This window comes from Leiobunum rupestre, chromosome 2 (assembly GCF_980474605.1).
Source record: "Leiobunum rupestre chromosome 2, qqLeiRupe1.1.hap1, whole genome shotgun sequence".
Taxonomy (NCBI): domain Eukaryota; kingdom Metazoa; phylum Arthropoda; class Arachnida; order Opiliones; family Sclerosomatidae; genus Leiobunum; species Leiobunum rupestre.
This window is the reverse complement of record NC_143385.1, coordinates 1,792,719-1,812,904: the sequence shown is the minus strand read 5'-3', so window position 1 is coordinate 1,812,904 and position 20,186 is coordinate 1,792,719. Positions and strand designations below refer to the sequence as shown.

General features: G+C 39.1%; 1 protein-coding gene across 1 annotated transcript; it reads right to left on the bottom strand.

Annotated features, from left to right (window-relative positions):
- Positions 1 to 497: 497 nt before the first annotated feature.
- Positions 498 to 6,011, bottom strand: LOC149954653 (uncharacterized). The gene has a single exon (XM_090165281.1). It carries the CDS (start codon positions 6,009 to 6,011, stop codon positions 498 to 500), a length of 5,514 nt encoding a protein of 1,837 aa, XP_090021407.1.
- Between the last annotated feature and the right edge of the window lie 14,175 nt (positions 6,012 to 20,186).

The following is a 20,186-nucleotide window of genomic DNA, read 5'->3' as shown; positions in this document are numbered from 1 at the left end:
GGAAACTTCTAAATTCTGCATCCGGCAGAGGCTGATTTTCTCGCTAGTTTAGGCGAGCTTCTTTTATGTTCTGACAGACTGACTAGCCTCTCTCGAGGTCCGGTCAGTTATATGGAAAATTTATCCCTCCCCTTCTGCCGTTGGAAAGTTTTTGGCGATGATGTGGCCAGATTCCCCAGTGCTCTATTTCCCCGCACTTATCATAAGTTGATTGGCAGGGCCCGTGGAGATAGGAATTTACGAAACTTGCCAACGACATCCAAGGAGGGTTTTTCCCAAATATACAATACAGTGGTTAAATAAAATACATACCACGAAAATAGGAAAGGGAATATATACAATTAGATTTACACACACTAAAAGTTAAACTTAAACTATACAATGAAATGAAATGTATACACTATTTATACACTATTTAATATTAACATAAAGGAGGAAAACGCTTTTTACATTTTTAACACTCCCCTCGGTAATACGTGAGTATTACCATGGGTACCTTACGCGTTTGACTCGTCATTAATTTCAAGATTGCACAAATGCTGGATAGACCGTCTTATGCAGTTACCGTTGGTTGTTTTAACGATATATGACCTAATTTTATTGTCGCGTCCTATTAGCACTTCCTTTATCAAACCGAGATTCCACATGTGTCGTGGCACTTTGTCCTCGTGGATTAATACTACATCTCCAACTTTCAATTCGGATTGAGTTTTTGGAGATTTCGCGTGGTGGGCTGACCTAAGCTCCATTAAGTAGTCATGGCGCCACCTTTTCCATATTTGTTGGAGTAATCGTTCTCGGTATTTTAACCTCTTGGTCAATTCAAGGCGTGTCCTAGGTACTTTTAGTTTTTGAAAGGTTATAGGCGGTAGTGAGGTTAATCTGCGTCCAACTAAGAAATCTGAAGGCGCTAGGGGTTTTGGTTCATTTAGGTCATTATATAAATAGGTAATTGGTCGGGAATTAATTATTGCCTCCGTTTCAATTAAAACAGTTTCTAATTCGTGATAGTTAAGGAGGGCTCGACCTATGCATTTTCGAAGACACGTTTTGGTCGAACGTACTAAACGCTCGTAAAATCCGCCATGCCAAGCGGCCCTTTCAGTTATAAATTTCCATTTAATCGAGTGATTACCAAAAAATTCCTTTAACATTGGTTTACTGAGTGTTTGCCAAATGAGTTTTAGGTCCGAATTAGCTTTTTTAAATGTCTTAGCGTTGTCGGTATATACAACGGATGGTACGCCCCTCCTAGCTATGACTCTCCTGAAAGCTAAGAGAAAATCTTCGGTTCTAAGCGAGGGAATAAGTTCTAAATGGATTGCGCGAGTTACCGCGCAAGTCGCTAAACAGATATACGTTTTTTGGTCTTTGTTTTGGTTTTTGGCTATCAATGGTCCCGCGAAATCTATACCCAGTATAGAAAAGGGAGGGGATTCTTCAATCCTGTCCATAGGCAAGGGAGCGATCGGCATTTCACCCAACTTCGCCATTAGACGTTTGCACGTTATGCAATCCTTAACAATAGCTCTAGCTAGTTGCCTAGCGGCTGGCACCCAATATCGTTCCCTCAGCTGAGCTACGGTATCATTTATTCCGCTGTGAAAAACTTGCGTATGACTTCTAATAGCTAATAGTTTCGCTAGTCTTTGGCCTTTTGACAAAATGATGGGGTATTTTTCGGCGTAAGATAAAGAGGATTCCTCCAATCGTCCACCTACGCAAATTAAGCCTGTTTCGCTAAGTATTGGTCGTAAAGACGCTAATTTTGAGTGTCTATTGATTTCTACTCCGCTCTTTAACGACCTTATTTCCGGTCCAAACTCTTCAGCTTGAACCGATTTAACCCACAACTTTTCGGCTTTGGCCATTTCTTCGGCCTCTACGGGTCCTACAATTTTCTTTAAACCCCTAGCATTGTTTGCGAAACGAAAGAGATACGAAGTGATGCGTAATACTTTATTCAGACTGGAATGTTTGTTTAAATCAATCAAATTTTGAACTCCTACTTTTGGAGAAATTTTTACCGCTAACGTTAATTTTCTCTTTTCGCTATCTACGGATTCTAGATCTATTTCCGGTTTCCCATTTTTTGGCCAATTTCCCTTGGGCTGCTTGAGCCACGCGGGCCCTTCCCAATACAAGCTACTGTCTCCCAGAACCCCCGCCTTCACCCCCCTAGTTGGCAAGTCGGCCGGGTTGCATATTCCGGGGCAATGATTCCAGTTTCCCCCCTTTGTCAAATTCTGAATTTCGGACACGCGGTTCGAAACAAATTGTTTCCATTGATTGGTATTACCAGTTACCCAGGCTAAAGCTATAGTGGAGTCTGTCCAATAATAGATTCCGTTTAAATTTTCTTTAAATATTTCTTTGACGTTGTTTGTTAGTCGGGCGCCTAATAGGCAGCCCATAAGCTCTAGTCTTGGTAAACTAAGGTTTTTCAGTGGGGCTACTCGAGCTTTCGCCGTAACCAAGGCAACCCCTACCTTTTCATTTATGGTCTGGTACCTAACATATACTAGTGTAGCGTATGCCTTTGTACTGGAATCGCAAAAACAGTGAAGTTCAATTTCTTTGATCTCGTCATTGGTTTTGTGAAAAAAATGCCTATCAATTTTGACATTTTGAATTACAGATAATTCATTTACCCAAGTTAGAAATGTTTGTTTGGTTTCCTGACTAAGCTCCTTGTCCCAATCCTCCTTCGATTGCCACAATATTTGTAGAAGTACCTTGGCCCTAATGGTGAATGCTGACAATAGGCCTAAGGGGTCGAAAATTTGAGCAACAAAACTCAAGACCTGACGTTTGGTGGCTTTTACGCTCTTCCCAATCTCAATTAATTTTGCCAGATCGAAAGCGAATGTATCATTGTTGGAATCCCATTTAACTCCTAAAACCTTCGATTCGATTATCTTGGTTTCTTGTTCGAATAAACTATTATGTTCCTGATTATCATGGGCTGTCCATAGATTTCGTAATTCTTGGGAGTTAGTCCCCCATTTTCTAAACTTCATTCCGGCGCCCTTCATTAATTTTGCCGCGCCTAATGAAATATCAAACCCTTCGCTCACGTTTTTTGCCCCACTGGTTAGGTCGTCTACATAAATGTCATTGTTTACCTTTTCCCTAACTACGTCCGAGATTTCACTGTTTTGTTTGGTGTGATATTTGATAGTGCACGCCAAAAGAAAAGGGCTTGAAGTTACCCCAAAGGGTACGCGAGTCATTCTGAGGGTAGTATATTGGTCTGAAATAATTTTCCCGTCAGCTTCCTGTACCCATAAAAATCTAACTGAATTTTTATCCGCTTCGTCCAAAGCGACCTGCAGAAATGCTTTTTCAATATCTGCTACGATCGCGATTTTATTGAACCTAAATCTAATTAATAGTAAAAGTAAAGGGGGGTTCAAATTTGGTCCGGATAGCAAACAATCATTAAGTGAGGGTTTTCCGTACGCGTGCGACGACGCGTCTAATAAGACGCGGAGTTTCGTCGTTTGTGCATTTAGCCTGACGACACCCTGATGGGGAAGATAATAGGTTCCCTCCTTCGCTATTTCTAACTGTTCGTTCGGCACTACCTCGGCCACCCCCGTATCTAACTGTTCTTTTATTACCTCCCTGTACTTTTGGTAATACTCTGGGTCCCTTCCGAATCTTTTTTCTAGGCTTTGCATTCTTTTCCGGGCGACTTGGTAATTATCAGGTAGCGTGTGTTTACTAATTTTCCAAGGAAATTTTACGCTATAGCGTCCTTGGGCTTGGTCAAATTCTATATCTTCAAAAAATGTGTTTAAGGCCTTATCATTAGGGTTTTCTTCAATTTCAGAACTATTTATCCCTAAGCCCTCCAAGTCAAAAAATGATTTTAGAGTATCATTCACGCGCCTTTGACCTAGACTAATTAACATCGCGGAGACTGATTGATTTGATTTCACCACTGAATTGTTTTTCTCGGGTCCGCTAAGACACCACCCCAATTTGGTTTCTATCGCTACAGTGCGGGGTCCCAATCTTTCCGGTCTGCTATCGGCTACTACTGCCCAATAATAATCGGCGCCCACCAATATATCAATATCCGGGTTTTCTAAATCGGATTTCTGACCTAAATTGTCTGCTAAATTTATACCCTTTGTCCGAAGCTGTTCCCTAATTTTAACGTCACTCGATTTTGTAAAATCATAAGTAAGAAATTTTTGAACAATAGCTACAATTTCTACGGTTTCGCCAGGGCTTTCCCTGTTTTCAAGTGTTACCTTTACCCTTTTACGTTTCTCTTGGTGGGGGTCCTTATTCCCAAAACTAAACACGTCAAGGTCTAAATCGTTTACAATGGGAAGTTTCAATTTTTTCGCTAACTCTTCTTTAATAAAACTACCTTGACTCCCCCCATCTAAGAAGCACGTGGCGATTTGGGAGTGTTTTGGTTGCGCGGGATTTTTGGCCACAGCTACGGCCCTTTGGAGTAAAATATTTTCGCTAGGAGTTTTTATCGGTGCCATTGCCATGGTAACGGTTTCTACCTGGTATTCCGCCTTTTTATGGGCGGGGTTTTCTTCGCACGTGGCGTAATTGTGTCGTTTTTTACACGTTTTACAATTTCTAAATTTGGACCTGCAATGTCCGGCGCCATGACCCAAGCGAAGACAGATGAAACACCTCCCGCTATCCCTCACCATGGCTCTCTTTTCCTCTAGGGTATACCTATCGCAGTTTGTGAACTTATGACTAGAGTTTTTGCAAAATAGGCAATAAACACTATCGGGTTCTTTCGGAGCTACTCCGGCGGCTAATTGGGAAGTCGTAGTTTTAGGGGGATTATAATCGGATCTAGTTTTCAATTTTGATTTATCCTGATAACTTTCGAATTTGCCTGATTTTTCAAATTTCGTTTTGGAGCTTAGCATTTCAGACATTTCTCTACACTCCACCTGCTCCCTTATAAATTCAATCAAAGCTTCCGCGTCCCAATTTGACCCAGATTTGTTTTTTAGGCAAAATTCGGTCCGGATTTCCTTTGGCAAACCTCTTAACATTGGTGGACATATAAATTCAGCCTTTTCTTTCATATCTACGCCTAAACCTTTCAAACTTCTGATACTAATATCGTACATATCTAGGAGATGACGAAGTGACTTAATGTCGTTAGGATCGAAAACAGGCACTAATTCTCTTATTTTATCGATATGAGATTGAATTACGAGGTCGTCACGCTTATACCTCTGCTTAAGAATTTCTAAAGCCTGATCGTAAGACTCATCTACTTCGTCAAACCCTACGACAGCGTTAAGCGCCTCGCCTTTTAAATAACCGAGAAGATAAATAAATTTTTCTACTTTGGAGAAATCTTGCCTGTCGATGACTGCGGCGAATCTACTCCAAAAGCTGTTCCACTTTGCACGGTCTCCGGAGAAGGTTGGTATTTGGATCTCCGGTAACTTTGGTCGATGTCTCGTTGCGGTGGTTGAGACGATGTTGGACTCGCTGCCGACGGTGGATCCTCGGTGGCTCGAAACGGCAAGCGTCGACGAGCTCCCGTTGATGCCCAGAATTTTGTTCAGGGCTCTCCTCGCCTTGAGTTTGGACGCGGAGATGTTCTCCCTGCGGATGATGGCTTCGTCGGACTCCATCTCGAGTTCATCTTCTTCCTCTATGAGGCTGATGAGTTTCGCATCCTGCCTAATTAAATCATCCTCTTTCTGATTAAGAATGGCGAGCGTGTCTTCTAGTTCCTCCACGTTAATAGACGTGCCATCGAGTATATCAGCTAGCGTATCCATTACCCGATTAGCGGCGTTACGAGCGCTTTTTTGGGCGGCTCGCGCGAGTTTTTGCTCTTTGGTCGCGCCTGATGAATTGGCTTGGACTTGGTCATCCTTGTCCGCCCCTGTTGACTTCCCGTTCGCCAGGACTTCCTTAGTCGAACTTGAAGATTTTGCGGCATTTTGCGACGTTATAGTTGCTCTTTTGGTCTGGTTGTTCGTATCGTCCGTTGGGTCCGGCATTTTCCTTGAATCCCAGTTGAGTTACTTCTATGCGAATAATCCCGGGTTTCGGCACCATAAAGAAAACGCTTCTTAAAGATTCCTTTATTTAAGGTGGTTCTGGGGAGAGCTACAATTTAGTCTGAGAACCGGACTGAAACAGTTCCCAGATAACTACGGGATTATTACGGACGGTATTAGAACTAGGAAAAAATACAATGAATCATTGCTTCTTACTGAGTTTTATTGAAGCCTTAATATGGTTACTAAATTTATTTTAAGTTTTGTTTCATTTGGAAACTTCTAAATTCTGCATCCGGCAGAGGCTGATTTTCTCGCTAGTTTAGGCGAGCTTCTTTTATGTTCTGACAGACTGACTAGCCTCTCTCGAGGTCCGGTCAGTTATATGGAAAATTTATTCCTCCCCTTCTGCCGTTGGAAAGTTTTTGGCGATGATGTGGCCAGATTCCCCAGTGCTCTATTTCCCCGCACTTATCATAAGTTGATTGGCAGGGCCCGTGGAGATAGGAATTTACGAAACTTGCCAACGACATCCAAGGAGGGTTTTTCCCAAATATACAATACAGTGGTTAAATAAAATACATACCACGAAAATAGGAAAGGGAATATATACAATTAGATTTACACACACTAAAAGTTAAACTTAAACTATACAATGAAATGAAATTTATACACTATTTATACACTATTTAATATTAACATAAAGGAGGAAAACGCTTTTTACATTTTTAACACTAACAGACCCTTCGTAGAAAAGTCAAATTGGCTAATGTCTAACTGTACCCCTTTAGGGTTAATATATTTTTTAATAATATCATTCTTCGATCGATCAGTGACTCCATCTGAGTCTGTATAATAAATCTTTTCATTTCCCGCATACTTTCCAGTTTGTCTAATCCTGATAATCCTTTCCTATCCAGGTGGTGTAACCTTTAATGCTGAAAGATTGTCCGTAGGTTTTGTTACTATACATGTTTACTTGTTCAGCTTACTGTACCATCTCTTCAACTACCTCAAGCCCCTCTGATGTTTGTTCACACTCATAAAATTCCTCTTCATCCGAGTCTATTTTAGGCTAACATATATATTTGTCATGTACCCTATCGTTAATAATTTTCGCTTCCATACCCAGCTGCTCTTCATCAAATGAAACATGTTTGGTTTCAAAAACCTTATTTTCATCTGGGTACCAGATACGGTAGCCTTTAGTACAAATGGCGTAACCAATTAAAACTTCAACCCTAGATCTGGACTGGAACTTATTCTTCCATTTCTCTTTCGGCATGTTAGAAAATGACAAACAACCAAACCTCTTCATATGCCTTACACTTGGTTTGCGACCGGTCCAATACTGTAAAGGAACCCCAGCATCTAAGCTAGAATGTCTTGTTCGTTTTTTTGATATAAGCAGCAGTCATAATAACCTCGGCCCACAGTTTTAAAGGCAACTTTGCATCTTTAACCAAAGATCTGGCAGTATCAACTAGGGTCCTATTTAGCCTTTCTGCTATTTGAGGAGAATATATATTAGTTCTTTCATGCTTAATTCAATTTTTACTACAATACTCTGTGAAATACTCTGCGCAATACTCCATCCCATTATCGGCGCGACGAATCTTAATAGCTTCACCCGTCTGTTTCTCGACAAAGCTTCTATACTTCTCAAAACACTTGAAGGCATCATTCTTTTTAGCCATCATTTAAATTGTGGTGAACCTACTGTAATCATCTGTGAATGAGATGTAATATTTTGCTCCACCTACAGAGTTTGTGGGTGCTGGTCCCCGCACATCAGAGTGGATGTGTTCGAAGACTTTCTTACTTCTGATACCACCAATCCCTTTTGAAGGTGCTTTGGTACTTTTTCTTAACTTGCAAGGTATAAAAGTTTCAAGCTGGCCCTTTAATGAATCTAAAACAACCAAAAACTCTTGATTAAACATGTATCTTAGATCATTTTCGTTAATTTGGCCTAGCCGTCTGTGCCACAGCTCTATATGGGTGGTGTTTGCCTCAAAATGTCCATGCTCAGCAGGGACCTCTCTTATAACTCGGGCGTTTACGATGTAAAAGTCCTTCTTAAAATTGGCTTCAAATGCAAAATCCCTATTTGGACAATAAGCCGTAAGCTTTGTGTTTTAAACACACCCACAAAACCCGCCTTGTCCATGCAACTTCCGGATATTAAATTTATCCGCATTCCTGGAGTATGGATAACATTTCTCAAATGGAAAACTCTACTGGTGCCTTCATGTTTGATCTCTATGGACACCTCACCCCTTCCAATAGCCTTTGATTCACCCTCTCCGAGTGTTACTCTACGGGTTTCTATCGGTACATAATCATGAAACCATTCCCGGGAATTACAAAAATGGTGGGTCGCGGCGGTGTCAATTGTCCTTTCATCGGACACTGAAGAACTCATGTGTGCTGCGGAAAAAAAGCATTTAAGTTCCCTTGTGGTTTAAGTGGCTCATAGCTTTTACGATTAACTGGCTTCCTTCCAGTGGCGGCTTAAGAGGGCAGGGTCCCCGAGGCAGCAATGTTTTGTGACACGCCCCAGTACCGTGCAGAAGTTTTCACCCCCCCCTCGAGCCCATAAACATTCTTCAAGTTTAATCGTTCTGATTTGCACCCCCCCCCTCGAGCTTCTCTGAAGACACCCCTGGCTACTCTGGTACCCGGGGCGGGCCACCCCCCTCGCGCCGCCACTGCTTCCTTCTCTCTTCTACAATCCGAAGCTTTATGCTCTATCTTGTCACAATTATAACATCTGACTTGAAATGGCCCAGTGTTTGCTTGCTGATCTTGAGCTTTACTATCTGGTTTTTGTATATACGCTGGCGCCGAAAAAGTTAATCCCCCTGAGTTCTCATTGGCCTCATTGGTCGGCAGTTAACATCTTCTTAATTGTTTCTGATTTAAAATCGCTGTCGCGTAATTGGTATATTTGTAAGACAAGCGATTGATATGAATCCGGAAGTGAACCAATTAATTGATAAGCCATCTCATCATCATTTATCTTTTTACCCGCATTTTCTAGTTGGCGCTTTACAGAACATAATCTTCCTATAAATTATTGCATAGATTCATTCTCCTGCATAAGGAATTGGCAACGATTACTTTTATGACTCCTTTAAGAGGAAAACCTTAGAATTTGAGTTTTTCTCGCAATTCTGACTCGTTTCGTCGCGTTTTTAAATTTAAGTAAAATCTGTTCTCCTCAGTAAATCATTTCTCTTTAGAATTTTTATGACGAAATTACCATTACAAAATTACTTCTGATAATTATGCATTTCAATGGATCGCTCAATATCGTACCCTTTAAAGTAAGTGTGCATCCTTTGATTAACCACTATTGAGAACAGCCCAGTACTTAATTTGAAGTGTTATATATGAAGGAATCGACAATTAAGTGGTATATGATAGATATCGATGTGTTGGAAAAAGTGGGGTGGACGAGACTGTATAACTGTGGTCACATTTTACAAGTTCGAGGAGGAGGGTCACGATAATTTGGTAAAAATACTGTATTTCATTCTCAACGTCCAAATGGCAGGGTTTTCACCAAATATTCACGGTATACGTCTTATTATCCATTTTAGAAAACAAGCCCTCCTGCATGAGATGTGAGCGTTCTACCACAGAACCACCGATACATGTTACGCGTCACTGAAAATTATAAACTCAGCTTAAGCGGAAGAGTATGTTAATAAAGTCTTTCATTTCTTACGTATGAAATTGTAAAGGTCAAATCTTGTTGAAGCGCAGTCAGCAGAGATAAGAAGATTAAAGGGTACAACCCCTGGTTGGTGTACATAGTTTTTGCTAATCGGTATTTTATATAAAAAAAGTGATCGTTATTTAGTATTGAAATGTAATGGAATATTTATGAATACAATTTTAATTTGTGTACATCGCAGTCTTATGACTTTTCGTTTTCCTTTCCTTACTCGTAACTTCGTAATTTATTTTACGTGTTTTCTTATCGGCCCTAAATGTGTGATACATTTTCATTAATGTGGTTACGTTGGTTTTTTTATTGAGGTACGCGCTGCCGTTTAGCCTTCCCTATTCAGTTAAGGGTTTTTTGTGTTCGTTATAAGCCGGGAATTATTAACGGTAAGGTATTTTTGGTTTTTTCTATTACAATTTTTAATACTGTGGGTATTTCGATTGACTTTTTTTAATTCCTAAGTATTTGAATTAACTTGTTGCTTGTTTCGGTTGCTATTAAATATTTGTCTATTGGTTATTTTTTCTTGATTTATTTCGTTTATCGAATTGGTTATAATGTGAGGGAGAATTCAAGTCTACGATTTTTTATTTGCATTGATTTGAACAGACTTTGTTGGGTTGTCGTGGTGAGCCCACGCGGTTTTTATTAGTGCTTTCACTCATAGTTTTGGATTTCACTTTCACTTTTGTTTTTCGTATATATTTGATTGTTTAAGACGTTTAAAAAAATGGGTTCGTTTTTGCGTTTTAAATAGTTTATCGCATGTATATTTCACGTTTCGTGAACGTTCTTATAATTTTTAATTTTGTATTTTCAATTTCTCATTTTTGTGGCTTTGTTAATTCAATAACGTTTTTGGTCTAAAGTTGGTTTTTTGTTTTATTGATATTCGAAATTTGTTTAAGGCAATAACATTTGTTATATTTATTTTCATGATAATAAAAAATATTCTACCGGTCAGGATAGAACCGATTTTAAGTTTTTAGAAGGAAGCCCTGAATAAGGCGGTATATCCTTTGGGTGCTGTGTCCATTAGTTAATACGCCCAAGGGAAAACTCTCCTGAGGAGAGGTATATTTTGGCTGGCCAAATTGTTACTTTCCGAATTGCTGCACCCGTTTTTATAAACAATGTATTATTCAATCCTTCTTTATCAAAACATTACGGCCAAAAAACCTAATCTGAAGACCGAGGACTCTAGATCGCATGTGTCACCATTGATGCCAGACCTACCGTAATTTTGAGCCCCAAAAAACGTAGAAAAAAACGAAACTCATCTTGAAAAATCACAAATTCTGGGAAAATACGTGGTTAAACAAAATGCTATTACCAAAGCATTTTAAAAGCAGATTTAAGAGAGGGGGACTAAGTTGGGACCTATCATGATATTTTCGATTTCAAGATATTTTTTGGGAAAATTTTATAAAAGTTATATTTTAGTTTATTTCATTAATGTTTGAAAATGTTTGTTGTCAATTTTTGTCACCTTTTCGCAAATTGATATTCAGATTTATCATATGGAAATGTATATATTATAAATATAAATTTTAAAACCCTTTGAAACCGTAATCGTAAATTGATAAAATATTAAATTGTAAAGGAGAGAGTTTGTATTTTGGAGAAACGTTTCAAACTCAGTTTGAAGCTAGCGCCCTCGTTTACCAAAAACTATCCGTACGCCCTCTTTTGGTGGTCGTCGAAAACTATATGGTAACATATAAGCTAATAATTCGCCCTTTTGTGGTCAAAGACTACATGTAAGTGAAGCTATATATACCTATAGTTTACTTTCGGGGAGTCGTCTGCTACACTGTCGTAACCCATTTATAGACTTTCCTGTGGTTTTGCTTGTATTAGTTTGTAATCCCAAGCGTCTAGGGGGGCAGATAATTGTGGATAGCACCCATCCCCTATCCCCAAATATCACCTCGTTGGCGTCACCGTTACACACATCTCACCCCAGAATAATCAAGTTGGACTTAATGATGTCCACACATCCTAATCCCAAAACAATTTTATGTAATATGTATTTAACTTAAGATGTGTTTTATATTAACATAATAATAATTTTTTTATCTATTTAATTCAATCTGTGTATAAACATAAAATAAATTAAATGATGATTATTATTATTATTCCGTATTCCATAAGTTTGTCACCACGATCATTGCAGTCACAGCTGCCCCAAATGACATGATGATCGTTCGCATCACAACCAATTATGAGTTTCTTTTCCAACAGCTCACAGTGGTTAACCAATTTGCTCACCTACTGTGATGGTGGGGCAGAACATCATCGTAAGGGAAGTAAGAGGATGCCAGCGTGAGTTCCTCATTGCCGTAAGATGAGTAGTAGATGAGATGATTTTAACCATGGAGGTGTCCCTTGAGTTATAGATTGACAGCTCAGGTTGAAGCGGAATTATATTCATAATAGACATTACCTTTAGACCAATGATTTTTCCATTGGAAAGCAAGGGTTCCTTCAAAACAACGTCAATTTGCTCCAAAGCAAGCCTTCGACAGAGTACGGCGGATGCTACCTTAAAATGAGGAAGATTTATGTGTACCACTTTAATTATCATAGCAACGGGCCTAATTTGGAGGTTGACCGGTGTTACTGCCCTCGCCAGTGGTGAGCGTGAAAACTACCCAACTTCCTTAGTTTCACCAGTCTCGTACACAATTGCTCCATCTATTTAAGAAACCTTATCTTGGACCTCTTTGGGGTCCAAAAGGCTGAAGACTTTAAGGTTATCTGTCAGCGTGTCCTCTTCCGAGTCACCACTTAACAGAATCGCTTAGTCCTCTAGTCCTGTAACTTCCGAGTCGTTAGGCTCAGGTACAATTTCTGGTGTGCGATTAACCTGTCACTCTGCAAAACTTACAGCTTTAGTTTAGTTTGGATTGTTGAGTATCTTAAAGATACCCCTGTCCAAACTTGTTTTGACGACAAATCTTGCATTCTTGATGGCGTTGGTCGACTCTTTATCCATTTGGGAAATGGCAGTTGGTTCCTTTGTCTTGCCAAGAACATTCCAACCATTGGTGTTTAATGCCCCTTTGAAGGTTTGAACACGACTAACAAGGACTTAAGTGTCCTTCGTCCAGACGTCCTTGAACGGAGAGCAAACTTAACAGGTTTGGTCAGGTCACTGGCTTCTTACCAAACGCCTCGTTCTCCCAAGAGCCACTTCATTTAAGTCGAACTCCTTACATAACCAATTACTGGTGAATTCATCCTTCCACAGGTAAATTAAGGCAGACCCTCGCTTCAAATGCTGTGTACTGCATAAAGTGACTTAGCCCATAAATCCTTTGTACGCAACAATATTTTAAGAATAATTTGGAATTGAGCATGCAAATGATTTTGGGCTTGGTATCACCCGAGACTGACCCACAACCTGAGCTTGTTGAAGGGAGGGTAGCATCCGAAGATACAAAATTCCGTTGTTTAGAGCTGTGAAATACTCCTATATGTATTTTACAAATTCTTATACCTAAAATATTTTATCACAAAACTCATATACTGAAGAATATTAGTTTTTTGTTTTAACTATATAACTTTTAGTTATTATTCCAAAAATAGCAGCTTATGCTGTTATTTAGCACGAATTCTTGTTAGTGTTCGTACGGGGACCCCGACCCCGACCCCGACTGTCGCAAATCAAGTCGGGGTTTTCCATTTTTCGGGGTTATGTTTTCGTAGTGTTATTTTAAATTTTCGCGCCGACGCACCTAAATCCTAAAAATATAAAATAGATAGTTTCCTCCTCTCCCTTTTTTCGTGGGCGACAATAGAATGATCCGAATGACCTTCGGCTGATGCCGCTGACGTGGTTCTCGCTTAACGCTTGACTCGGACTTGAGTCACTTTTTTAAGTTTTAGTTTCATAATTGCCGTTGTTTCGGACTCTCTCAGTCTCAGCTAAGGAGTATGGAGTTAAAACGTTAGTAAATAACTTGTGAATTTATAAAACAACTTATTTAAACAATAACAATGCCTAAGCTATAGACCTCTATTTTAAAATCTACCTATCTTATCAATTTTTACTATAGTCCTAGTCGATAATTCAAAATAACGGTAAAAAATGCCTCCGATCAGTTTTGTAAAATATTTTCGGTGGCGTAAACGTCGGCCATTTTCGGGATGGAGATCCAGGCCGGAAGGCAGGCAAGGCTGCCAGATTTCGATAGATCGAAAACGGCCAACTCTCTCAAATGTTTTCGTTTTGAAAACGAAAAATTTGCGGCGTAGCTATCGACTAAGACTATTACTAATAGTCCCTAGGCTCAGAGGCTGGCTTACACAAGATACACTATCTAATCTTAAATCGTAAAATTGGGGTATTTTTATAATTTTTCTATTCTTAATAAATACAAAGAATTTTCCATCCCCGACCCCGACTTGTTTTTCGCGGGGTTAGACCCACCCCGACCCCGGCCCCGACCCCGACCCCGACTTCATTTTGACCCCGTACGAACAAATTTCTTGTATAATTTAATATTTGTCAATTTACTTTATTATATATAGGGTGTTACGGAAAAGTGTACTAATACTTTTATATAGCATTCTATGGGTAACTACGAGTTTAAAATGTCAAATGAACTATGGTCTTAAAAAGATACGTCTTGGAATTACGAGCTCACAAAAATCAGCCTAAAAACCATTGAAATCAACGCAAATGTGACATAGATCTCTATTCTTCCTTGACCCCAATTGTTTTCATAAATTTGTTTGTGGTTTTTTAGCGATAAAGTAATAAACAGATTGTCGAATATCAATAGATCATTAAGAGATCGTTAAGAAGTATGCACCGTCAGAATTTGAACTTACTAAATTTAAGCTGGAAAGATTGACTAATTATTATATCTTTCAAGTTAATGATAACATCAGCTAAGCTCTATTAGTGAATGATACGCAAAAACCAAGGACACATAATGAAGTTATCTTTTTTAATAAATGCAAAAAAAATATTTAAAACAACTGTTCAAAAATGCCTTCCTAGGGCTCTAATACAGAAACAACAACGTCGTCCAAATGATTGACGAACCTTTTCCAACAATTTTGGTTTATCAACTATGCGCTGCCGTAAGTCTTAAACAACTCGCACTTCGGTTTTGTAAACTAAGTCTTTGAAATGTTCCCAAAGATGGTTCCGGCCATGGAATGGCTCCTCTTCGTCTTACCCACCTCAAAGGAAAGTTCGCGTCAAGATGACCTTTTACGGCATAACTGAAATGTGGTGGCGCTCCATCGTGCAAGAACCACATTCGCTGTCTAGTTGCTTACGGAACGTCATGCAGTAGCTCTGGCAAGGCTCGTTGAAGAAATTCTAGCTACGACTCTCCATTTAGCCCAGGCCCGTAACCACGGGGGGGGGGGGCATTCGGGGGCAATGCCCCCTCAAAAATAAATGTTGCCCCCTCAAATGAAATTTTTATTTGCCCCCACCTGCCCCCTCAATTTAATCCATTCCCTCTCAAAGAATATTCTCTGCCCCTTCATCTTTATTAGTTTTTTAAACTTTTATTCGTTGAAATTTTTCTTTTGAACCACTTGTCTTTGTCTAAGGTTTAGATCGTTATTTATAGGAAACTATATCTTAATAAAATACAAGTTGTAGAACGGTCGGTTTCAGAAAGCAAGGTTTTTTTTGTTGAACACCAAAAACATTTCATGGCGCCACTTATGTTAATTTTCGAAATTAGGTAATGAAAAAAATGTGCCCCCTCACAAACAGCTACTGCCCCCCTAAAGAAATTTTTCTGGCTACGGGGCTGATTTAGCCTAGGCGGAAGTTATTAGGGTCCCACTAAATTGTCTCGAACAATTTCACACCAGATGTTGAGACTGAAATTATCTGGGTGCGATGCGACCTAGGAGAATGTAAATAATGGAGAGGAAATTATGGAGTAGACTGGGTTGGTAGGCTTGACAAAGTTAAACCGTTGAGCTTAATGCAATATAGACATCTAGCGGAAAAAGTTTGAACTCCAGAAAATATTTTCGTTTGCTAGTCGTTAGCATGTCTTGTGTTTTTATAGTTTTTACAATGAAACGAGGAAAATCGTTTAATTTAACTTTCCAAGAACACAACTATACTGTTTTTCCAAAAGAAAAAAAACAATGACGGTAAAGATATATTATTAAATTTGAAATTACAATATTTTGCTACTAAAACTCAACATTCAGATTCCTCCACTAATTAAAATCAGTTTCCACTACTCAACCAAAGAAAATGCCGTTACTACTTCTTATTTCGAACGTCGAGCAGACGAAATTATATGTACACGAATATATGTTAATCTAGTAACACTGCCGGCCGTTAGATGGCGCTACATGCTTAGTTTAAAGTTTAAGCTCGAGCTTCGTTGCCGTAAGTGCGAAGGGAGCCCGAATTGGGGAAATGCAGCTCCAGGATACGGGTCATTCTTATTCCTAAATGCGACAACAGCTCCGTCAGGGTTGTTTTGGCTCGCCTGGTGGTTATTGTGCAAATTGAGAATACCATCTCTGGAGAAATTGGCATCATCGAATGCTATGATGATACTTGGGAACTGCGGATCGTCATGTGCATTGTACTGGTGTTTAAACAGGCTCGTACCCAACCTCCAAATTACTTTTCGAGGCGCCAAAGCCTTGATACTAAAACTCGACATATTGAGCTCCCATACATGAAATTAGTAAATATACCGAAATTGGTTTTATTTTGCATTTTTTAATTATAAATTTATTTCGTAGAAAACAGAATAATAAACAGCGTTTAAAATTAGCTATTTAAATAGTTGCAATGCTAGTTTATTTAAAGTAGACCACACTAAATTTTAAAACAACTAGGACTTCAATAGTTTTTTATATAGCAGGATATACGACGTTGAAATTGTAAGCATGAACTGCTGTCCTATGGACATTTTACCCAGGGACGTACCTTGGGGGGGGGGACCGGTGGGGAGGCTCCCCCCCAAAAGCTTTATAGAGTTGGCAAATCGAGGTGGACTTCGCAAAATGAAAATTATAAAACATGTTAGTTAATTAAACAAGTTGGCAAGCCAAAATATACCTCTCCTCGGAAGAATTGTCCCTAGTGGTATTAATTTCTCGAGATAACCCTTAAAGATATATCTCCGCAATTTAGAGTTATTTGTTAAACATATTAACCCATTTCTATCCCGCCCGGTATAAAATTTTTATTATAATTAAAATAATTGAGACGAAACGACCAATTTTAATTTATTCAGAATATCATAAGTTAAGTAGTTACAACAGTAAGTTAGACGTACTATAACAATGCACAATTGAATTAAACCCTTTTACAGAACAAGTTTATCAGTTAAATATAATACGAAGCAAATTTTAATGAAATAAATATCTACAGAGGCTTTTTGGAATTACTCGCTTACGAAATACTTGCCGCATCTTTAACGCTCATTTTATTTCAACACTCGCCCTTGATGAAGATACCGTAGATATCTGGTAGTGGACGACTCGTTCACTTCCTGTTGACGTTGTGACGCATACCACATGAAAAAGACCAATGCCGTCCAATTTCCAATATCATATAATGACTCGCACACCCAAGAAATCATTGACTGCGTTAGAAATCGTAGATATCCAAATATCCACACCAAATGTATTTACAAGAAGCAAAAACCTTACCATCAACAAAGCACAGAGAGCCACTTGACTAACCGCCAGCTTTTAAAGCAATTAACGTTAAATTATCTCCTTTGAATTAACAGAACTATATATAGGTCGTTAAGAAAGTGGACCACCCACAGGGTCTACCCTTTAACCCTCTAATCTCGGCTGACTGCGCTAAAACAAGATTTAACCTTTAAAAAATACCAGATTAGGCCTTCATAAATTCATTAATAAAAAAAGACTTTATTACCTATTATGCTTACGATGCCTGTCTTAATTTCAGTGAATCTAAGCAGCTATCGGTGGTTCTGTGGTAGAGCGCTCGTCTGCCAAGCCGAATGGTCTGGGTTCGAAACTTGGGTGGCGCATTTGTTTTTAATCAATAGAGAAACGCTAAATTAGAATTTCTTCGATGCAATAATTTCAATTTCAATTCTATTTCAATTAAACCAAAATTTCGTACTCTATTAAATACGCTTCCGATAAAGCTGAAGGTCTAATTTTCAATAAGGCGTAACAAGTGTCGGTGGTTCTGTGGTAGAACGTCCGCCTGTCAATCAGGAGGTCTAGGGTTCAAATCCCGCCCGATGCGATCGCAAATTGATACTAAGACGAATACCGTGTACAACTAGTGGAAACCCTGCCATTGGACGTTGAGAGGTAGCATTACACTCAGCACTCGGTCCGTCCCAAAGTCATTAAGAAGAAGTTGGAGAGAAAACGCCCATATAAACACAACAGACTCAACATGCACATCCATCAGAACACAAACACAACAAATTCAACACTCACAACCTACGCATAAACATTACAAAAACCGTAATACAACAAAACTTCACGACGGTGAGCGAAAAAACACCATCCAAACCAAACCGCAAATGCATCCGTTAACGCTCACCGTCACACGGTGGTTTTGCCAACCCTTTGAGAAACTGCGTACGCAGTGATTACACTTTGTGCCGAAAATGCGAACGCGTTCGCAGTCCTGACAGACAGACACACCCACAGACCCACCTACAGACCCACCCACAGACAGACACGGTCGTTGTATAACCCCTCCTAGGGGACTTTGTCCCCTCGGAGAGGTAAAAACTACTAAATCGATGGTAAACGATGTTGCAACAGATCATTTAGACTTTCCCAGCAATTTACTTCCCTAAAGTCATTAACTATGTTTGAGATTTCTATGTAGTTGCCAGGGCCGTCTTTACATACTGTTGGGCCCCTGGCACTTTTAATTTTGGGGGCCCCCTCGAGTGGCGTAAAAATGGGCTGGGGGTTTAATGTACCCCCTTAATTTTTAGGAATAGCGCCAGCCCTCCCCGTTGAATAGTAAAAAGTGGTGGGGGTCGCAAAATTCACCTTCTAAACTGCACCCCCTAAATCTAGAACTTTCCTAAAATATTCGCCTCTAGGAACGTTCGGTGTATACAGTGATTTCAGTATCACGTGGCACAACGTCACCTAAGCTTTTTCCCATAGAGAAAAAATCCCGCACAAAATGGCGGCCATAGCCAAAGCTACGAATAAAATATATTCGTATATTATATACTCTATAAAATAAAACAACATCTTCTAAAACAACGTATCTATAATTTTTTACAATAAAAAAATGTTTAGTAATATTTATCTCGGTCACTTTATCTGATTTTACTTCTTTAAAGATGTAACAGAAGTTTTCAAATTAATCAGCCTAAGCTCCAGAGAAGGGGCAAATGTGTTTAAGATATTCCCAATATCACTTCTAACTTGGTGCCGAATTTTCGTTATAGAAAATTTTCTGTACTCCGAATTTTCCCACCGGCTATCGGCTAATAATTTACAGAAATGTTTCCAACATCGAGCTTACCTATAGCTAGCCCTAGACCCCATTATATGAAATACAGTTTAATTAAACGCAGGCGGCATACAGTGAGACTAAAACTATGGCATAGGCCTAACAAGCAACAAAGTCGGCCAAGCACCTAGGAATTGAAATAAATGACTGTAGAAAAGTTAAAAACAAAAATAATTCTTATAAACTTTTATATTTAAAAATTAATTACCATTCATGAAACGCATCGGAGAAAAACAATTATCCCATAGTGCTCAAACTATGTAAAAATATTTGTGTATGATAGCAGACGTTACCGACTTAAGTTATTACCATTGAATTGGGAATAATACTGACAACTCAATGGTTATTACATTATAAAAACAAACTCTTGAAATCCCACGACCACACAAATCGGTTCCATAATCAGCGTGGGAAATAAGGCCGTCGCAGTGGGCAAATGACCAGTTTAAAAATTGCCCGGACCAGTTTATTCATTAAATCGGAGGGGAGTTAGTGGTTCTCACTGGACCACTTAATAAATCCGAGGTAAATATTTTGAAATTGGTAGGTCCAAATGTTATATTATTAGTCTTTGGATTTGAAGGTCTGTGTAACGGCGGCTGCGGCATGTTAGTACATTCCAATTCGAATTCACTAGGGCTGTGCGAGTAGTGGTTTTAGGCATTCGAGTCGGGTATCTAGTACAACATTTTTTCATAGAGTATTCGAGTCGAGTAATATTGAAGTGGGATATAAAAGACTAGTATACTAGCCTAATTATAGTAATTAAAAGTAAAATAACAATATAATTTTTTTTTAAATTATTAATGTACCGTCTGTCCGTATATTGCCTAGGAAGTTAAGACTCCTAAGTTCTAACGCCAGCCGACATCCGAAACTAAAACTTAATAATATATATTGAAGAAAAACCGCGCATGCGCAGTACGTATTAGAAACCGTGATCTATCCCCAAGTT